Genomic DNA, 17,646 nt, shown 5'->3' with positions numbered 1-17,646 from the left:
TAGTTCTGCTCGTGCAAAACTCTTTGCAGGATCAGGGTATGAATTTGCTTCTGACATTCTGAAAATTCTCAGCAGAGAGGGGCGATGTGTTTGTGATTAGCCCTTGTAATGCAAGACCCCATCTTGAATAAGAATGCTTGATGAGAATATTACGTGATAATGATTATTTGCTTAGCGCTGCTATGGGGCCTTCAAAGTCCTCAAAGCAGCCTGCTAACAGTACTGGATTAAATTCCAAATGCTTCTGGAAGGTATTATTTATATTCTTTATTTAAAAATGGGGAATTTAATAGCAAGAGAGATTTAGCAATTTGGACAGTCAGCCAGAACATCACCCTAATATTCACAGTCCTGCACTCTTAACTGCTAAGCTTTTTGTCACTATTTGAATATTTATTTTTTTCTTTGCAGGCAAAAAAGTCTCCATGGAAAGAGGCAGGCCTGTATTGTTCTCACTAGAGAGCATCTGAAATGCTCTTCAACATACAGGACCTGGCATTTTATCCAGTGTATGTGGTAGTTAATCAAATGTTTTGCACTGACTTCGGTAGACTTTGGATCAGACTCTTGATGCATTAGAGAGATAAATTATTTAACTTACTGAGTTCCCTTAGAAACAAAATATTGAGCTGCAAACAAAGCTAACAAACACCAAATGGGATACCATCTGCTGCAGCGAACAGAACATGACCAGTTTCCCCCATCCTTGAGATTCTTCCAAAACACAATCTGAAATAGGTTTACTAAACTCCCAACTGTCTCACAAAATTGGCTTAGCACAGGTTAGCAAATGCTAATGCCACCAGCAACAGCAAGCCAGAATCTGATATATCAATTGGAGTTGTCTATGATTTTATATTTCTTGGACTGCCCTGCATAAAATCTCAGGGGTTTTCTACTATCCAGAGCCTATGGAGGTGTTTCTGTTTGTTCTCTGTGTCCTAGGGCCTATGGACACTGAGTAGTTTCTGGCCCTCAGTAAATATGAATCGTAATTATCTATATAATGATGCATCCATAAATCTGGGTTCTTCTATCCTTTGACAGCCAGACTTCATGCCTTACAACCTTCCGGATGAACAGGATATGGAGGCAAAAGAACCTCTATCTCCTGCCGGAATGGCAGGCGATACCTGAAATCCCAAGTCCAGAGCATTCCCTGCTTGGTATTGAAGTTTTTGGCTGTGGTGAAGAACGTGTGGGTTCCCAAACACTTTTGCAGGAACAGAAGGACAGTGCTGAGCTAAATGTAGTGCATGTGACACTAGTGGGTGCCATCAGCATTACCCCCGTTTCCACTTAGAAAACATACTAATTGAGCAACCAAGTAGTTTTTATGTAATGTGAGGAAAAATCGCAACAGTATTTGCCTTGTAGAACAAGACAAGAAGATAAATGTCTTCATACCTAAATTTCCTACACAGCCAGACACCTCATCCTCCAGTATCACCACTACAAGTGATGAAACTACCATGAGCAAACAGAACCTCCAAAGATTATTCAGTTTTTAGCAGTTAGCCAGAAAGGCTACACCTCTCCACATTATGCAGAGCTTTTAGATGATCACTGCTGTTCTTTGGCTTGCTCTGCTGCCTCTGTTTTCATCACTGTGCTAATAATGATGTCATAATACAGATTCCATGTTTTTACAATGGATTTTAGTTGTAGAAATGCTGTATTATAAACGCTGAAAGCTCTGGTACCCTGGCTTGTTCTAGTAGTTCTCAAACATGAATAGAAAGGATGATCCAGTAATAGTAATAATAAAAATATTCTGTAAAATGATACAGATGAAATTTCTAGCATTTTCCAGTTGCTCATTATGTAATATTACTGAAAATGCAATAAAGAAATGGGTTTAAAAATATGAAGAGTTTCACTGTGATATGATCTTAACTGTAACATTGTAGGACCAGATTAAAAATACACAGTATTTGGCCCTCCTTTTAACTCAGAGGAAAATGTCTGCTGATGTTCCATGACATCGCCCACAAAGCCAATGTACAGAAGTAGGATGCTACAGATCAAAATTCTGCCAGATAGACAATATCTAAACCAATTTTTGAGCACCTATATAAACACTATGATTTTCACAGGATCCAAATATGTGAATCTGTCAGAGACACCAGCAAAAGCTGCAGATTTCTATCACCTTTGAAAACTGGGCAGCTGAAGTGTCAAACTATGAATTTAGGCACAGCCATTAGGAAATGAATCTTGAAAGAACTGGCCTATATTTTTATTGATTAGGGGTCACAAACAAGACTCTCCAGTTAGGCTATGCAGGGCAAAATAATTCCTGCAACAGTGATCAGGAAGTGTGTGCTGGCTGCTTAGCTATTTCTATTTTTCCATTTCAGGCATTGTTTGAAAAGCTCTTACATTTCAAATCTGCTTTGCATCTTAGTACATGTGTTACCAACAAGTTTCCCAATCTGGTAACTTTTCTGTGGATACAGTGTCTTGGAGAAGTTTAGACACTCCTGTTATAAGAAATATCACAGATCATTACTGCACGATTAACATTTTAATTTTACAATGCTCAGTAATATAATACATTCATATTTAATTTCTTAATTCCCACTCACTTCTACTTTACTTTTCATCCACCCAAATTCATCTCAGGTCTTGTTTTACAGTACGGTTTACATACTTTCAATAACCCATAGGATATGTGCATATATAATAGGATGTGAGAAAAATCACTTTTAAATGTTTTGACTGGCAATTATTCAGATAATTCTTCAAATAATCACTTGGGGTTTTATTTGCTGAGAATAACACTAGAGTAGTTAGGGGAAGTTCTTAGGGCTACAGCTTTTTGTAGTATGTAAAAGTTTTAGTGACCTCTATTAATGATCAGGCAAAGAATGGAGTAATCCAGAGAAGGCTGCACTAATGGGAGCAGAACAAGCAGGATATGTGTCAGTCACTGATGGATTGATGGGCAGTTCAGGCTGGGAGGACTCTGACATGTGCTATGAAAACTTCTATCACTCTTCTTAGCCTTTGTGAAAGGCAATTAGACATTTAAATTATATAGGTATATCTTACAAACTTCCCAAACCTCCCTGTGTCACTTATTGCTAATACATCTGCTAAACCCCATGTTTGTTTCTCCTATCAAATACAAATATTTATTTCCATTAAAATAATATGGATGCTGCACAAGGCCTGGAATTCATGAACCAAGGCCTAAAAGTACAGTAAGAAATAAAATATTTCAGTTTGGGACTTGCTATAGAGTGTCTGAGTTAGCAAAAAATATTTAACCAGTATTTTTCTTAATGATTTAGACAATCTGTATGTCATATTGTACAAAATCCAGTATAACTTCTCAGTTAAATAAAAGGTGAATCACTTTTGGGGATGAAAACAGCTTGTGGAACAAACTATAAACACCTGCAAATTATTTCAGTATGATTTTTGTAAATATTTGACATAAAATTGGCCTTATTTTCAGAGTATATTGAGTAGGATATTATTGTCCATGTACACATGAAAAGAAAAATGCATCCTTTTAAAAAAATAGTTTGCTAACATATTTTCAGTATACTGCCACAGTTCCTGCTACCATCAGCCGTGTAACTTACTCCTCATGTATTCTGCTCAGAATGAAACTTTCATACTAACATGTCGTTTCCTACACATCCCTGCATGATGTTTGAGTGCTTTATGCAACACATATCACCGTTATAGATGGGGAAGGCAAGTTTCAGCTGGAAAGACAATTCACAAAAATATTACAGCATTATTCATCTCATTTAACTCTGCTAATCAGATGCTCCTCCTGAAGTCAAAATATTTTCCAGTTTCAGAAAACAAACAGCTCACTGAATACCTCTCTGCCCTACTGCTCTTATCTTGATTGAGTCAATCCAATGTTTATTGTATCCAATTTATTTTTTAGCTTTTTCTTTTATTACTAATATAATTTCTGCCATTACAACAATTACACTATCTCACAAGCTTACTAATATTTATCATTTGTTGCTGTTAATGTGCCATGAATTCCATTTTGGCCTAGAGTATTATTATAATGTTCCAATTCAACACAGAGAGAAATGAAACCTAAAGCTTTATTTCCAAAGATGGAGGACTGAAGAGTGTCTGGTTACAAATGGCAGAAACATTAGTGCACTTTGGGCCATGCTGCAAATCACAGCAGCTCCATCTGACAAACCTCTGAAAAACAGCACAGAACATCTTCAACTCAGGGAAATCACTAGCAAATTATACTTTTAGTCCTTATTAGACCAAAGAATCTACCTACTTACACCTAAGAGCTACAGCGTCTATTAAATCCTTACATAATCTTCACTTATGTAGGCAAATAGACATTATAGTGCTCAGTGAGTGTCTGCAAGGCACAGTGCAGTGGGATGGGAAGATGCTGGTAAGCAAGCTGGGTGGGCTGGGACCAAACGTGGTGAGGTCTTATCAACACCCCGCTTATTTCAGCTACTCAGCCCTGCTGAGAAATGGCCTGGAGTAACCAGGCCATAAGGAGCTGTGCTAACATTGTGCCCAAGCAGGCTCACTGTAAATTAGCTCTGTACAGCTCTGTGTTGCTCTGGGCATTTGTACACGAGCAGTTTTGGACTGTTCCTCTCGGGAGTCCAGCAAATGAGCTGCAGGACTTTTTGCGACATCTGGGCCAGTGTGTAATGTGGTTATACAGCTCCTACATGCTGAAAAGACAAGGTTCTCTCTATAATTTGAAAATACTTGCTGAGATGGTGGGATGTCGGGTTTCTGCTCAAGTGATCAAGTTTTTCCACTCAAAAAGGGCAAAGTTCTTCCCTCCTTACAGTGCCAAAGGGGTTATAGTCAGTGAGCACAACACTCCAGCTGTGGCCACAGGACAGCTCAGCGTGTTGCCTTAAATCAGCCAAGCCCACACATCTGTACCCGGCACCCGACAAACTACACAGGCACACTTCACTCAGTGCTGTGAGTTATTTGGGGATTTAGCGTAACATGACACTGTGCCATAGGCACTAGAACTGCACCTACATGCCAGTGATGCTTCAAGTTCTTAACTTTCCTCCTGTAGCTACAGCTTTTCACTTCCTCCGCGTCTTCTCTCAGACTCACATCCAAACTATTCTCCTGCTAGCCTTGTACACCATGTGTTTTAAATGCCACACAGCCTGCTGTACTATGCCAAAGACTTTCTGTCCTTCACCAATATCCAAATACTCTTTAAAAACTCTGTGCTAAAAGATATTTGAGTTAAAATGTCGCCACCTACCCGTCCCCATAAATACGCTAACCAAACATAAAATAGAGCGAACTTTTATACCAGCTGGAGGGCTAGTCAGAATGGGATTTGGTGGCACAGTACTAAAACTATTCAGTCCATTAGTGCTAGAAGCAGAACTGTATCAGCAGATAAAAGCTTCAATTTTTTTTAGGGTACGTTTTTCCTAAAAATATCCCTTACATACCATTAAAAAAGTTATTTTCTCCGGCGGACTCTGCCTTCCAAATGTTGTTTTGCTTTGCCAAAGCCTTTTAAAAACTTAAAAAAGTTATGGAGGAGGTTGTCATCCTCCTTGCTGAGCTACTCTCCATTGCATGATTTTTTACTAAAACTCTCAACAGTGTAAGAAACCTCAGTTGTTTCACCTAGAAGGCACAGGGAGAGAAATGAGTCTCTGTGTAACTGCAGCTTTTTACTGTTGCCAAGCTAGTTCCTCAGGCTAACTGTAAGAATGTTCTTCCACACGACACAACATTTCTTTTAAGTGATACACGTCAAGTGAGACTTTGGTCCCAGGAGACTGCCTAGCAGTCTTCAAATTGCTTGTTTTGCTGTCTCTTCACTTTACTTTTTGGAGGCAACTTTGATGGCGAGACACTAGAAACAGTAAGACCTGATTAGGAATATAAGGCTCAGTGGAACATCTCGGAATGTGAACTTGCCCTATGGAGGGGAAAAAACCATGCAGAGATGTGGGATTTGTTGATGTCTGGAGACATCCTAGCCTATTTCTAATTTCACATTTCCCCACATGAATTGAATCAGACTTGAGGCTAGAAAACATATTTTTAATTCTGTACTAATCCCATGGGTGGTATGTTAAATCTGTTTTCTTATCAGATCATGCTCCTGTGGTTTTTGTCACTTACGTTGTCAAATACTCCTATAAAATTCCCCTGACAATAGATCTTACATCAATTTGGGTAATTACTCAGACAGTCTTTGCTTTGACGGAACAAGTATTGCATCATTCATCTGAGAATCAAAAACCTTTGATTAAACAGAAAGGAAGTCTCGCAGTCCCAAACCTGTCAGAGGGTAAATTCTATTGAGACGATTTTGACAAATGGAAACGCGCGCAGCTGCAAGGCCACCCCGTACATGCCGTGGGGCAGAGCGCAGGCCATGCCCAGCAAGGCCTCGTGCTCGCCGTGACCTCCCCGCGGAGGCGGCAGGCAGACGCCACCTTGCCCGGCTGCACCAGCTCTGGAGCAGAGGTCCAGGGCAGCTCCGAGCAAGCACGCAGGAGGCAAGCGAGCTCGGGGGCAGCCTGGCCGCCAGCCGGGCCGCTTCAGGGCTGCCGTGACTGGGCTGCGCTCCGAGCAGAGCAGGTACATCTGCGTGGCTTTACGCCACCGTGAGACGCCTGGCTCGGGTGCTAGCCGATTCGAGCACGGTGCTCAGCACACGCTCCTTTTCTTTGGGTGAGCTAGTTTGCCCTGCTTTCAAAACAAAGGTGCTGTAGCCCTAGATGGACATACAAGTCTGCTGGGTAGTTTACTTTCCTTTTGTAACACTGTCCTTTATAAAACTGTTGCTGGAGCTTCTATATACACTCTGTGCTAACATGACATGAGTTTTGAAGATCTAACACAAACCCATAAATACATGTTATTTTCAGTGTTTGTGACAGGGAGGATGAAAGGACATCTGATCCTGAATGAATCAGACCATCTGGTTTTAGGCTGGCATCCCCTAATGTCTACATTCATCGACCACCTCCCTAAACATATGCAATGATTTGATATATGAATTCCTTACATGGAAAAAAGCATTGATCTTAAACCACAAAAGATGGGTGAATGAGTCTGAGATGAGATGTAGAAGAGACTTATTCCCATCTACAAATTGTACAATGGCAGTATCTTCCTTAATGTCTTAGGTTCATCAGGTCTAGGAAAGGAAATATAACTGATTCCCTCCCCACCTCATCATCTTCCTCTCTTAAGCCTGGCAAGGAAAAGAGCAAAGAGGTGAGAGGTTTCTGTGCTTGATACACAGTAAACTGAATTATACACTCAGTACACAGAAATCCATAATCAACTAATCCCTGGATTTGATCCAGCCCATCTAGATACTTTCTCTTATTGGCAAGGGACCTCTTCTATTACTTTCTAGTATAATAATTTTCAAGAGTTGCTTCAAATTCTGTATTTTGTACACACATGTAGAAGCTAAGACCTAGGTCATCTAGAGCATTTGCTGTTTTCTTTCTGGTTGTAACATGAGATAGGCATTGCTGTCCCAAATTTACAGACAGTGAAACTGAGATCCTGAGACCAAGCAACTAGCAAAGTATCACCCAATGCTGCCCCAGCTGCAGGAACTCTTGCTATTATGAAAGTATAAGCAAGGTAATTATTCAGTGCTCACCTGAGGGTGCACTGAGATGCAGTTTCATTCTCTAAAATACAAATGGTAGCTACAATAGCTGCTTTCTACTAGTTGCCCACAGAGAAAAGATTGGAGCAATGTTCATCATGCTAACTTTGGGTTGAAAGTTTAATAATAATAATAACAATAATAATTTTAATTATTATTATTGTTATTATTGTTGTTATTATTGTTGTTATTATTGTTATTATTATTATTATTATTATTATTATTATTATTATTATTATTATTATTATTAATAATAATAATATTATTATTATTAATAATAGTAAGCCAGCTGCATAGGCTCCCTTTCTCTGGTCAAGGCAAGGAAGCAAGTAGTTCCACAGTTCCATACCTCCTTCCCACTTTAAACTCTCAGGATGTAGCTCTTCCCAACTGCTAACTGGACCCAAATCATTATCTTAGGCTTTTTCACATGTGATAAGCAGAATCCCTCCCTAAACATATCTGATAATGTGAAAAAAATCAGTTCTCTATGAAGGCAGAGTGCACACGGTCTCCCTGGAACTACTTCGGACATTTAAATACAGAGAGTCTCTTTTAAAGAAGGACTCCATTTAAGACCCTCTTTCTTCTCTCTTTCAGAGAGAATAAGGCACCTTCAGGAAGTGACTCAGAGAACCCAAATCAGGCACATAGACGTTGCTGGCCCATTCTCCAAGAGCTACCTAAATCGGTGAACAGTGCAAAGTGCCCAATGTACTGCCAATTCGTATGCCAGCTCAAGACTTACTGGCCTCTGCAGGAGATGAGACACAAGCAGAAGCAGCTCATGCCTTTCTTCATTTTCCCCTTACTCGTTTAGTGTAGCCTGCAGAGGTGTCTGGGATGCTTTAATTATTGCTGTAATTCAGGAATGCTGGAACATCCTCTATAGCATCAGCTTAATGCCCTGGGATCCTTGAGGATGGCAAGTGTTGTGCAATTACCAAACTTTCTTATTCTCATTTCTAATCCTTTTGTGGATATTCCCCTCTGTTAATAAGATGCACTAGAAGGCTTGTGAGCACAATGAGTCAATCATATCACATTAACTCTCAGTCAGCTTACTCAGCTGTAAAAAACCTTGAGTTTATCTGGGAATGCCGCCATGTCAGTCCCATTTGTAAGTGCAGCCAAAACCGCAGCAACTTTTCTAATTTTTTTTTTTCCTGTATTTGCCAGCAAGCTCTAATATCCACTTGAATTGCAAGACACGGTAATTTGAGCATTTGATCTCCTTCATGAATCATCTGTACAACACATACAAACTCTGCTGTGTTGAATAAGAACATAACTTCACATGGCAAATACAAGCCTCTTCAGTTAGGTGAGCCACTTATTTAAATTGCTGATTTAGTTAACATTGTAACTGTACCAGAAAAGTCAGATTTCTCATGTATGTCATCAAAACTGGGGGAAAACGAGGATTTAGAAACTTGTGATGGGTATCAGACCCCTTCCATAAAGGATCTTTTCTTTAAAGTGCTCAAATCGTGCCCTGAAATACACGCAAGCCTTGTTGGTGACTCAAATTGAGTAAAACATAGGGACAAAAGAAAGCAAGAAGAGCTGTATTACAGAAAAAAAATATGTGATGGTTGTTTAAGGACAGAGAAGATAACACATTTTTCATGATGCTTCGGTATCATAAAGATGATTAAGAAATAAAATCTTTGACCAACTCAGTTACTTTTCCAAGGGAGCAAAGAAGACAGTAAGTCTCATGTCAGTTCTCATTTGATCATAAAATAATAAACAATGGGCCTGGGTGAGGGAAGTTTATCTTGTTTTCTGAATTCTTATAAGAAAAAATTAATTACTGAGCTTTTAAAGTCTAACCAGTAAATTAATTGAAATGTGAAATAATTTATTCGTTGCAAAAATATGGTAGCAATCATGACACCAGCAAACTGCTCAAGGCACTACCAATTACTGCTACAAGGAAGAGGAGCAGCTGTCTAGTGCAGGCCTCACTGAAGTTTCACTGAATTGGTGTCATCTCCCATGGGGTGACAGCAGTGGACTTTGGACCAGATGCTGCATATGTTTTATTAAATCATAAAAATTTCTGTTTAATGAAAATGAATTCTATTGATACATATAAAAAATATTGTTTCTAGTTTTCAAAATCCTGCATGAGAAAAATACAACGTGGATGCTAACTTAAGTGAAAGTTTTATGCCTATGATTCAATGCATTTTATTCCTTTCTTCGAAACTGTGATTAGTTTTTCTTGTCCAAAATTCTGGAGTGTACAAAAAGAATATGTTTCCCAGGTCAAAATAAATGTAACATCAAATTGGTCCTAGAGCCAAGAGAATTTAACCAGGATGGTCTTTAAGACTTGGCAGATAGGAAACTGGAACAATAAGTATTTCTCCTTTCAGTGTGTAAAAGCCTTTTTTGATTCCTCAAACCATCCATTGAGTGTTCCTTTATCATATTTGTCAACCAATTGCCCATTGGTTGTTTCCCTTCTGAAACTCCTTCTATGCAATACTTTTACTGATAAAACTTATAGTGTATATGCTTTGGGGGGTAATGCTGGTGAGTATGTTTGGTGAGAAGGAGACAATTCAAATGAAGTAAGTCTGGGTTAACAGAGCTTCCTGCCAGAATGTCTCATTAGAGCACCCAGTCTGAAGCCACTATCGTACTGGTGCTGTACAGTCCAATTTAATTGGGCTGAGGGACTGACACAGCACACTGCTCTTTTGACAAGCAATGTAAACTCATTCCGCTCATCATGACACTTGGCTGGGTTTTTTTTTGCATTTTGTGTGTGTGTGTGTGTGTCCCAGTTCATCTTTTTTTTTTGAGTTCATGGCCATAAGTGCCTCACTTTCTGGTGTCCCCCTCTTTGTGTGGGTAATGTTCCAGATCACACAGTTCCAATTTAAACAGACTGTGAATCTTCTTGGGTTGGACAAATTAGAGCTCAGAAAAATTTGCCATGCTGGTTCAAAGAAGGAGTTCAGGGCCACCTGCTTTTCATGGTCACTGCTTCTCATTTGTCATTCTGAAAAGTTTAATACTAATAGGCAAATCTCTAGTGCTTTAGTGAGCTTTCACTGAGAGGCAATGCTGTTTTGAGAGCTATTTCAGCCCCCCAAAATAATGCATGAAAAACGTTAGTGCTGAGTTATACCTGTTGCCTTCTAGTTTAATGATGGATTTTTACAAGGATGCAAAGGCTATTTCAATGAGTTTCGCTTAAGTTTTGATGCTGATTTGGCACACTGCAGAGATGTCATATACAAGAAATGCATAAGAAGAATGAGTTAAAAGTAGATGCAACTGTAAGACACTTTTCTATAGTGGAACCAAATCTAATTCTTCTGTTAATAGCAAAAGACCTTGGCCTTCAGAAGTCAGAATTGATTTTTATATATATTTATATATATACACATACATATGTAATTAATCTCATCTGTATAATTAGGCTATGTCTTTCTAGATGCTCAAGATGAGGAATTAGGTGGCTGCTAAAATTATTTTCCTTCATCTATCCTTTTTAATACTCTCCTGAGTCTTCTGCTACCTTTTTTTTTTTTCCCTTTTCTTCTTCCCAATACGAAGCCAGAGTCTTTAAAATTGTTCTTTCTAATACAATCCAAATATATTAAAATTGAATCATATTCTGGGTTCTAGTGAAATTTGGTTGGTTGGGAAATGAGGCAGATACATTTCAGGATTTTTCTTTTTAAGTTTGTGAGTCAATTTAATATTCAGTTAAGCAGGGCTTTCATGCCAGCAGAGTTGAAATAAACAGGGGCATTGCCAGTTTGTTCCACACATTCCTTCTGCACATTTGGCCCAGATTCCTGAAAGCTGTAAGACTCTAACTTTGGTTAGAGTTAATCACCTCTGAAGTTAAAATGCACAGTGATTTTCTGAAACTGAAAACTGGAGTCTGGGAAGAGATAAAAATTCTTTTTCACTTTTGAACTACATCAGTATGCTACAAAACAGCAGCTCATTCATTATTTTCTGCTACCACCTTTGTTTATACTGTAATATGTCCAAAGTGTGCTGAGTGCTACACACAGAAACAAAAGAGTCTGTATTTAAAAAGAAGAAGAGATGGGGAAAGAGACTGAAAGTGGAGGCAAAATAATTACAGTGGATCATGGCTGGGTGGCTCTATTTTCAAACAAATAGGCTTGTTAGAGCAAAGGAGAGAAAAAGTGAGAAAGAAGTGTGAGGATGAGAGGAGAAGGCATGAGAAAAGAGGAGGAAAAGAGCAGGTTGAGAAGTTGCTTTTCAGGGTTGTTGAGACTGCATGATGTCAGGTTCAAAGTTTTTAGAGAGAGAAATAGCAAATCAGTTCTCATGAAGTAAGCGGAGAAAGCAAATTTGTTTCAGTTTAGCGTCAAGATCCGCCAATCAGATCAGGACTGATCTTCATCCAAATAATGTTTAAAACCCTCAGATCAGGAGTTCCAGAGCTAACACCAAGAGTTATTTCAAAAGATACCAGAAGACACCTGACTCCCATAGCATATTTTCATTTGAATTTTCAGGAATACTACTTCAGATGTTTAAGTCATTTACTACATGTTGTGCTATACATATTATCTAACTATATGTGAAGGAGCAGCCTTGAAAGATAAATCATGTGTTTTCTTGCTAGCCTTAAATTTCAACTCCTCTCTAATAGTAGACTGCTAGTGCTAGCCTGTCTCTACTTGTCAATTTTGGAAGTCTAATTCTATGACAGGTGAGCATCAGAATGTAACATTCTGTTCTAAAAATATTTAGATCCTTACTCTTCTGCAGGTTCATGATATTTTTTTCAAGTCTGCCTGTTTTTTGTAATCAATCAACATACTGAGGAAAAAACAAGAGACAAATAAAAATAGACATGAAGAAAATGAGAATATAAAAATCACAGTAACTCACACTTGGGCTCTCCTTGCCCTTGCTGTCTTTACTGGAAGCTCCACTCAGTTGCTCAATTAAACTGTAATGTGTTAATTGTTCAGGTCCATCCTCCCCAAAATGGCCATAGAGACTGTGTTGGTATAAATCCAAGATTGACATCGGGTTCCCAAGAAATGACTTTCTCTGATTTTGTTTTTCCTGCTCAGCTGTAAGAGATGTTAAAAATACTATCATTATGTCATATTTAATTGATTAAATGTATTCTACATACTTTGTAATGTAATTTTACAATTTTAAAATGTATTTAAAATATTTCAGGGTATCTGGAATTCAATGTAATAAAAGCATTAAATAGTAGGTTCTAAATCTCCAATCAGTGCATGTACAGGGGACTGTTCATACTTAATATTCAAGGTGAAGGAGATGGTATGAGACAGCCAGAATTAATATCCTTTCTTTTTTAATTATAGATGAGATTGTTAATTTGGGGGGGATTGTTCTACTTATTTATTTGCTGTAAGTCTTTGTTCTTCTCTTAATAGTCTTACATGGCAGATATGCTAAGCTCCTTTAACATGTCTTTCAGTTTGACTGTATTTGATAATTCTTTCCTTTTCACTACATTTTTAGCTAATGAATGCAACAGTATTAAAAATACACTAGTAAGGTAAGAAACAAGTCCTACCCATTCGTTATAGATCCTACTGTAATATAAGAATATCAGGAATAAAACCTCAGTTTCCAAAGTCCAAGGCTGAAAATTCATTCAGAAGACCAAACCAAAACCAAAGAAATTTTCTGCAGCTTCATGAAAATGCACAGGAGACAGAGGCTTACATGATCATTAGCTTCTTTCCTCACACTTGTTGCACAAACTTCAACTTCACCTTTTAACATATAGCATTAGAAGAGTATCTGCCTCCAGTGCCTCCAACAGAATCACATCAGGATAAAACCTTAATGAAACTGGAATCAAAATTTTTTCATGGTTGAAATGGAAGATCCTGGAATATTTGACTTGTTCTGCTATTCTACTGACTTGCTCCATAACATTGGGCAATGTACTGGGAGTCTCACCCAAAGCCCTCTAAATCAGTGAAGGTCTTATCATTAACTTTTAATAGCCTTTGCATTGGGCACTCAGTTTCACAGTCTTTCTGTTCCCTGCTCATAAATGGAAGATGAAAATCACTCCAACATTATAATTGTGGAACCAGTGAAAGTTCATGAATGTTTTGTGGACTCATCTCATAAATAAAATTATCTACATATATAAAAATATTCTCTATGAATTGGTTTGCTGCAGCCCCTGCCTCAGCCTCATGTGGATGTTTTGAGGTTATATCACGTGTGCATAAAGAAACTAAGATCTTTGAACACAGAACAGAATAAAGTATTGTTATTAATACAATGTGAGAACTGCATTTATAAAGCACAGAACAGTAATTCTGACCATAAGGAATGACCACAGCAGAAATAATTTTGCAGTAATGCTTTATAATTTTCTCTTCTATTTGTCTCAATCACAATTATGAATTTTAGTTCGGTTACTAGCCCAAAAGTTAGGCATATGCACAAAATTAATGATTTTCTGTGTAAAATGGTGACTTCAAGTCATGCTTAGGTGTCATTAAACCTGGGATCTGCTGCCATTTAATGCAACTGCTTACACACAATAAAATCCTTTTTTTTTGCAAACTGTGATCAATACAGAAAAAAAATGTTTATCTACTTCTTCAACAAAACACATCTTTCTTGTATTAGAACATGATTTGTAAAGAGCAAAATCTGTAAAAAGAAATGTTTATGGGGTAAGTTAAATGACTTGCAACATTTCATACAGATTAAAAATACAGTTACAGGAGTAATGTAAATAAACGGTTCTAGTCTCTTACTCTGCTCTCTATCTGGTGGAATCACAAAAAATGGATTACCTCTGAAAATGCCAAATGTTTAAGTACAACTCCCAGCAGACACTAAAGAGTGCACTATGTCTGCCAACAGTATCTAGCTGTCCATGGCATTTTTAATGCATTCATCACTGAAGTATCTACAGTAGGTGCTAATCTCTGCTAGGTCAAGCTCACTGCTGTGCAGAGGGTCAGCTCAAATCCTATGAATCACCAAAGTACTGCTTAAGCTCTCAGGGCCTCTGTGGTGCCCAGACCTTGCACTAGCCTTTGCACTCACCAGAATTTATCTCCTCCAGGGAGGCCATCGGCTGTGTAGGCAAAGATGTGAGCCACACCCTCCTCCCTCTCCCAGAGGGCACACATCTGCACTGAAAGGTGGCTTGCAGCACAGCAAGATGGTGGTCAAGACAAGACAGCAATTTCTTGGGTTATTAAACACATGGAAAACTATTATCTCAAGAACTTCACTTAATGTGTTTTTATCTACTGGAATTCAGTGAATTCCAAACTGCCATCAATTCTCGCAAAAAGGTTTGCAACTTGAAAATGGCAATATATACAGGGAGGACGATGAGAGAGATTTCACTACGGCACCATAGCCAACATCACTTTGGTACAGAGGTTGGAAAACTCTGGCCTTGATCACTGTGCTGTTACGACTGGCTAATATAATTAAAAAGAAAAAATGGGAAGCTATCTTTATAGTCACCTTTTAAATTTTGTAATAATGTAACAGAAGACTTCTTTTTACTTACACTGCAGGGGTTTATGCATAAAAAAACTACAAGTTAAGCCACTGCTAGCAAAAACTGTAGAAGAGAGGAAAAAAAGATAGACACATAGAATAAAGAGCAAAAAGTAACAAAAAGCTAGAGGAAAATTAGACTGAAGTAAGATCTGGGGTTAGAAAGTGAAAACTAGACAGAAAGTTCAATGAAGGACACTATCTGCAGCTGAGTCAGAACAGAGATGAGAGATACACATTTTTATGTACAAATTTTCAATTACCTTGCTTGTTGTTTTTTGTTAACTCTACAAAAGTCTCCTCTGCAGTTCTAAAATAATTTGTTTCGTACTCTGGCTCTGGCTCAGCGTCACTGCTGCTCGCAGAATACGTACACACTCTCAAAGTTCTGTCCTGTACAAGTAAGGATAGCGCAGTCATTCAGATGATGCATATATCTCAAAATAATGCCAAAGATGGTATTAAGAGTGGAACATTTTATATTCATCGTGCAGTAAAAATGGATAGTTCAACTGGAAAAAAGTCTGCATTACCAGTTTAACTAACCAGTTCTACTTCAAGTAAGTAATCATCAGTCTGACACAGGAGAAATAACACATTCTTGTCCTGGTAAGTCCCCTGAGGTAGTCCAGCAGAACAGTCCAGATTTTACATTTTTTTTTCACTGTTTTAAAATCTACCAACATTTTCAGATCATTTCATCCACAAGTTCAATTTTAAAACTTATCAATTATGTTTAATACCGTATATTTGTAACATGCAAAATTATCACATAACACATGGTTTGCTGCAAGCAATTCTAGAGACAATTAGGATGGCCAGTAGACAATACTAATTCTTTCTATACCAGTAAATCCTAAATTCTTCCTAAATTCATATCCCTTGTCCTGGCATTTACATTACAGTACTGGAGAGCCCTTAATTCCCAGCTGATTCTTATCCCATTTCTCATCAGGAAGCAACACTAAGGATTTTCTTCTGGGAGTAAAGAGGAATGCTGACAGCTCTGGACAGCTTCTAATCATGGAAGGCCTGAAGGCTTAAACTTTTCAAGAGAAGCAGCTCTGTAGAATAAACTCCACAAAATGGGTGTGGGGAAGCTAAGGCTGATACTGCTCAGTTAGTGGCACAGTTAATCTATAGTTACAAATACCACCTACTATCCAAACCCCAGTTGCCTATCAGTGGCTCAAAAGAGTTTTTAATTCAATTTTTCAGAGTGATACTAATTTCAACATCTTCCCATCCATGTTGCCATTTTTAACTGATGCAGAACATCCATTTGAGAGGAAGCACATACTTGTGGAGAGGGGACCAGACCTGAGGATACCTGCATGTAGCCAGGTATGCCCAACATTATCCCAACATATCCCAAGATTTGGGAGATTTCAAGTCAGCTGTAGCCCTGAAGCCATTTAGACACATTCACATGCCAGCTACACCCACACTGACCCTCTGACTCTTAGGCAGACTAATTAGCAGTAACACATGTAGCATGTGTTAAGATGGTTTTGGGACTGGATGTGGTCAGTCACAACTGGCTCTGGGTGAAGAGCACAGTGATGTGGTTGTGACTTGGAAGCCAGAACTATTGCACTACAGAGAATTCACCACCAGCTTGTCAATGACATACAAAACAAGTAATTTTATCTCTCTGTTTCTGTTCTAAATATCCAGAGCATGGGCCATATAAAAATGAGAGATACCCCAGTTGGTAAATACATGGATAAAACAGACATGCAAAAAAGTTACACAACAAAATGTTGTTCGCCTGTTGTAATGTCAGGCTTATTAGCTGGCAGTGTCTGACCATTTCCTTGCTTAACGCCCACTTTCTTGATGAATTTTTTTTCTTTCTTTGCTAACCTGCTGACTCTGTACTTGTCACAGGGCTTGACAGCCTGGCATTCCTGAATATGAATAACTTGACAACCATCAGCAGTAGCTTTTACACAGGCATATATGCATTTGCCTGTTTGTTCCTTATATGGTTTTCATGAAGAGATTGAAGGACAGACAGATCATTGCAAGGATTAATCAAAATCACACAGAAACTTGTAAGAAGAATATTTTCACAATACTTTCATAGCACGTCTGCTCAAACTCTCATACTATTCAGCAACACAGACAAGGAAACCTAGGCCTGGGGAAAAAAAGATCAGAATCTCATGGAAAGCAAACAAATAAGATCAAGTTTCTTGAAGAGAAAAATAAGGCAAAAGGTCTCCATTTCCTTGTCTATAAAATGACTGTGAGGATTTGTCGTGGTTTGAACCCGCCCGGCAGCAAAACACCATGCAGCCGCTCGCTCACCCTCCCCCCGCCCGGGGGATGGGGGAGGGAGTTGGAGGGGTAAAGGGAGACTTGTAGGTTGAGATAAAAACAGTTTAATAATTGTAACAAAATAAACCGGTAACATTAATAGGAAGTACAAATAGGCAATGCACAATGCAACTGCT

The 17,646-nt window shown here is 38.5% G+C and overlaps 1 protein-coding gene across 2 annotated transcripts in view; it reads right to left on the bottom strand.

The window, feature by feature from the left end:
- The window catches only part of NCKAP5 (NCK associated protein 5), a 250,857-nt gene that overhangs the window by 14,273 nt on the left and 218,938 nt on the right, over positions 1-17,646 (bottom strand). For both annotated transcript variants that reach the window (XM_042784066.1, XM_042784067.1), the window contains exons 16-17: positions 15,451-15,580; positions 12,548-12,735 (exon numbers count right to left, since the gene is read on the bottom strand). In XM_042784066.1, the coding sequence (XP_042640000.1) occupies positions 12,548-12,735; positions 15,451-15,580 (318 nt within the window). The remainder of the gene's footprint in view (positions 1-12,547; positions 12,736-15,450; positions 15,581-17,646) is intronic.

This window comes from Tyto alba, unplaced genomic scaffold (assembly GCF_018691265.1).
Source record: "Tyto alba isolate M040663 unplaced genomic scaffold, T.alba_DEE_v4.0 Super-Scaffold_7, whole genome shotgun sequence".
In the NCBI taxonomy this organism is placed as follows: Eukaryota; Metazoa; Chordata; class Aves; order Strigiformes; family Tytonidae; genus Tyto; species Tyto alba.
This window is presented reverse-complemented; position numbering and strand designations above follow the sequence as displayed.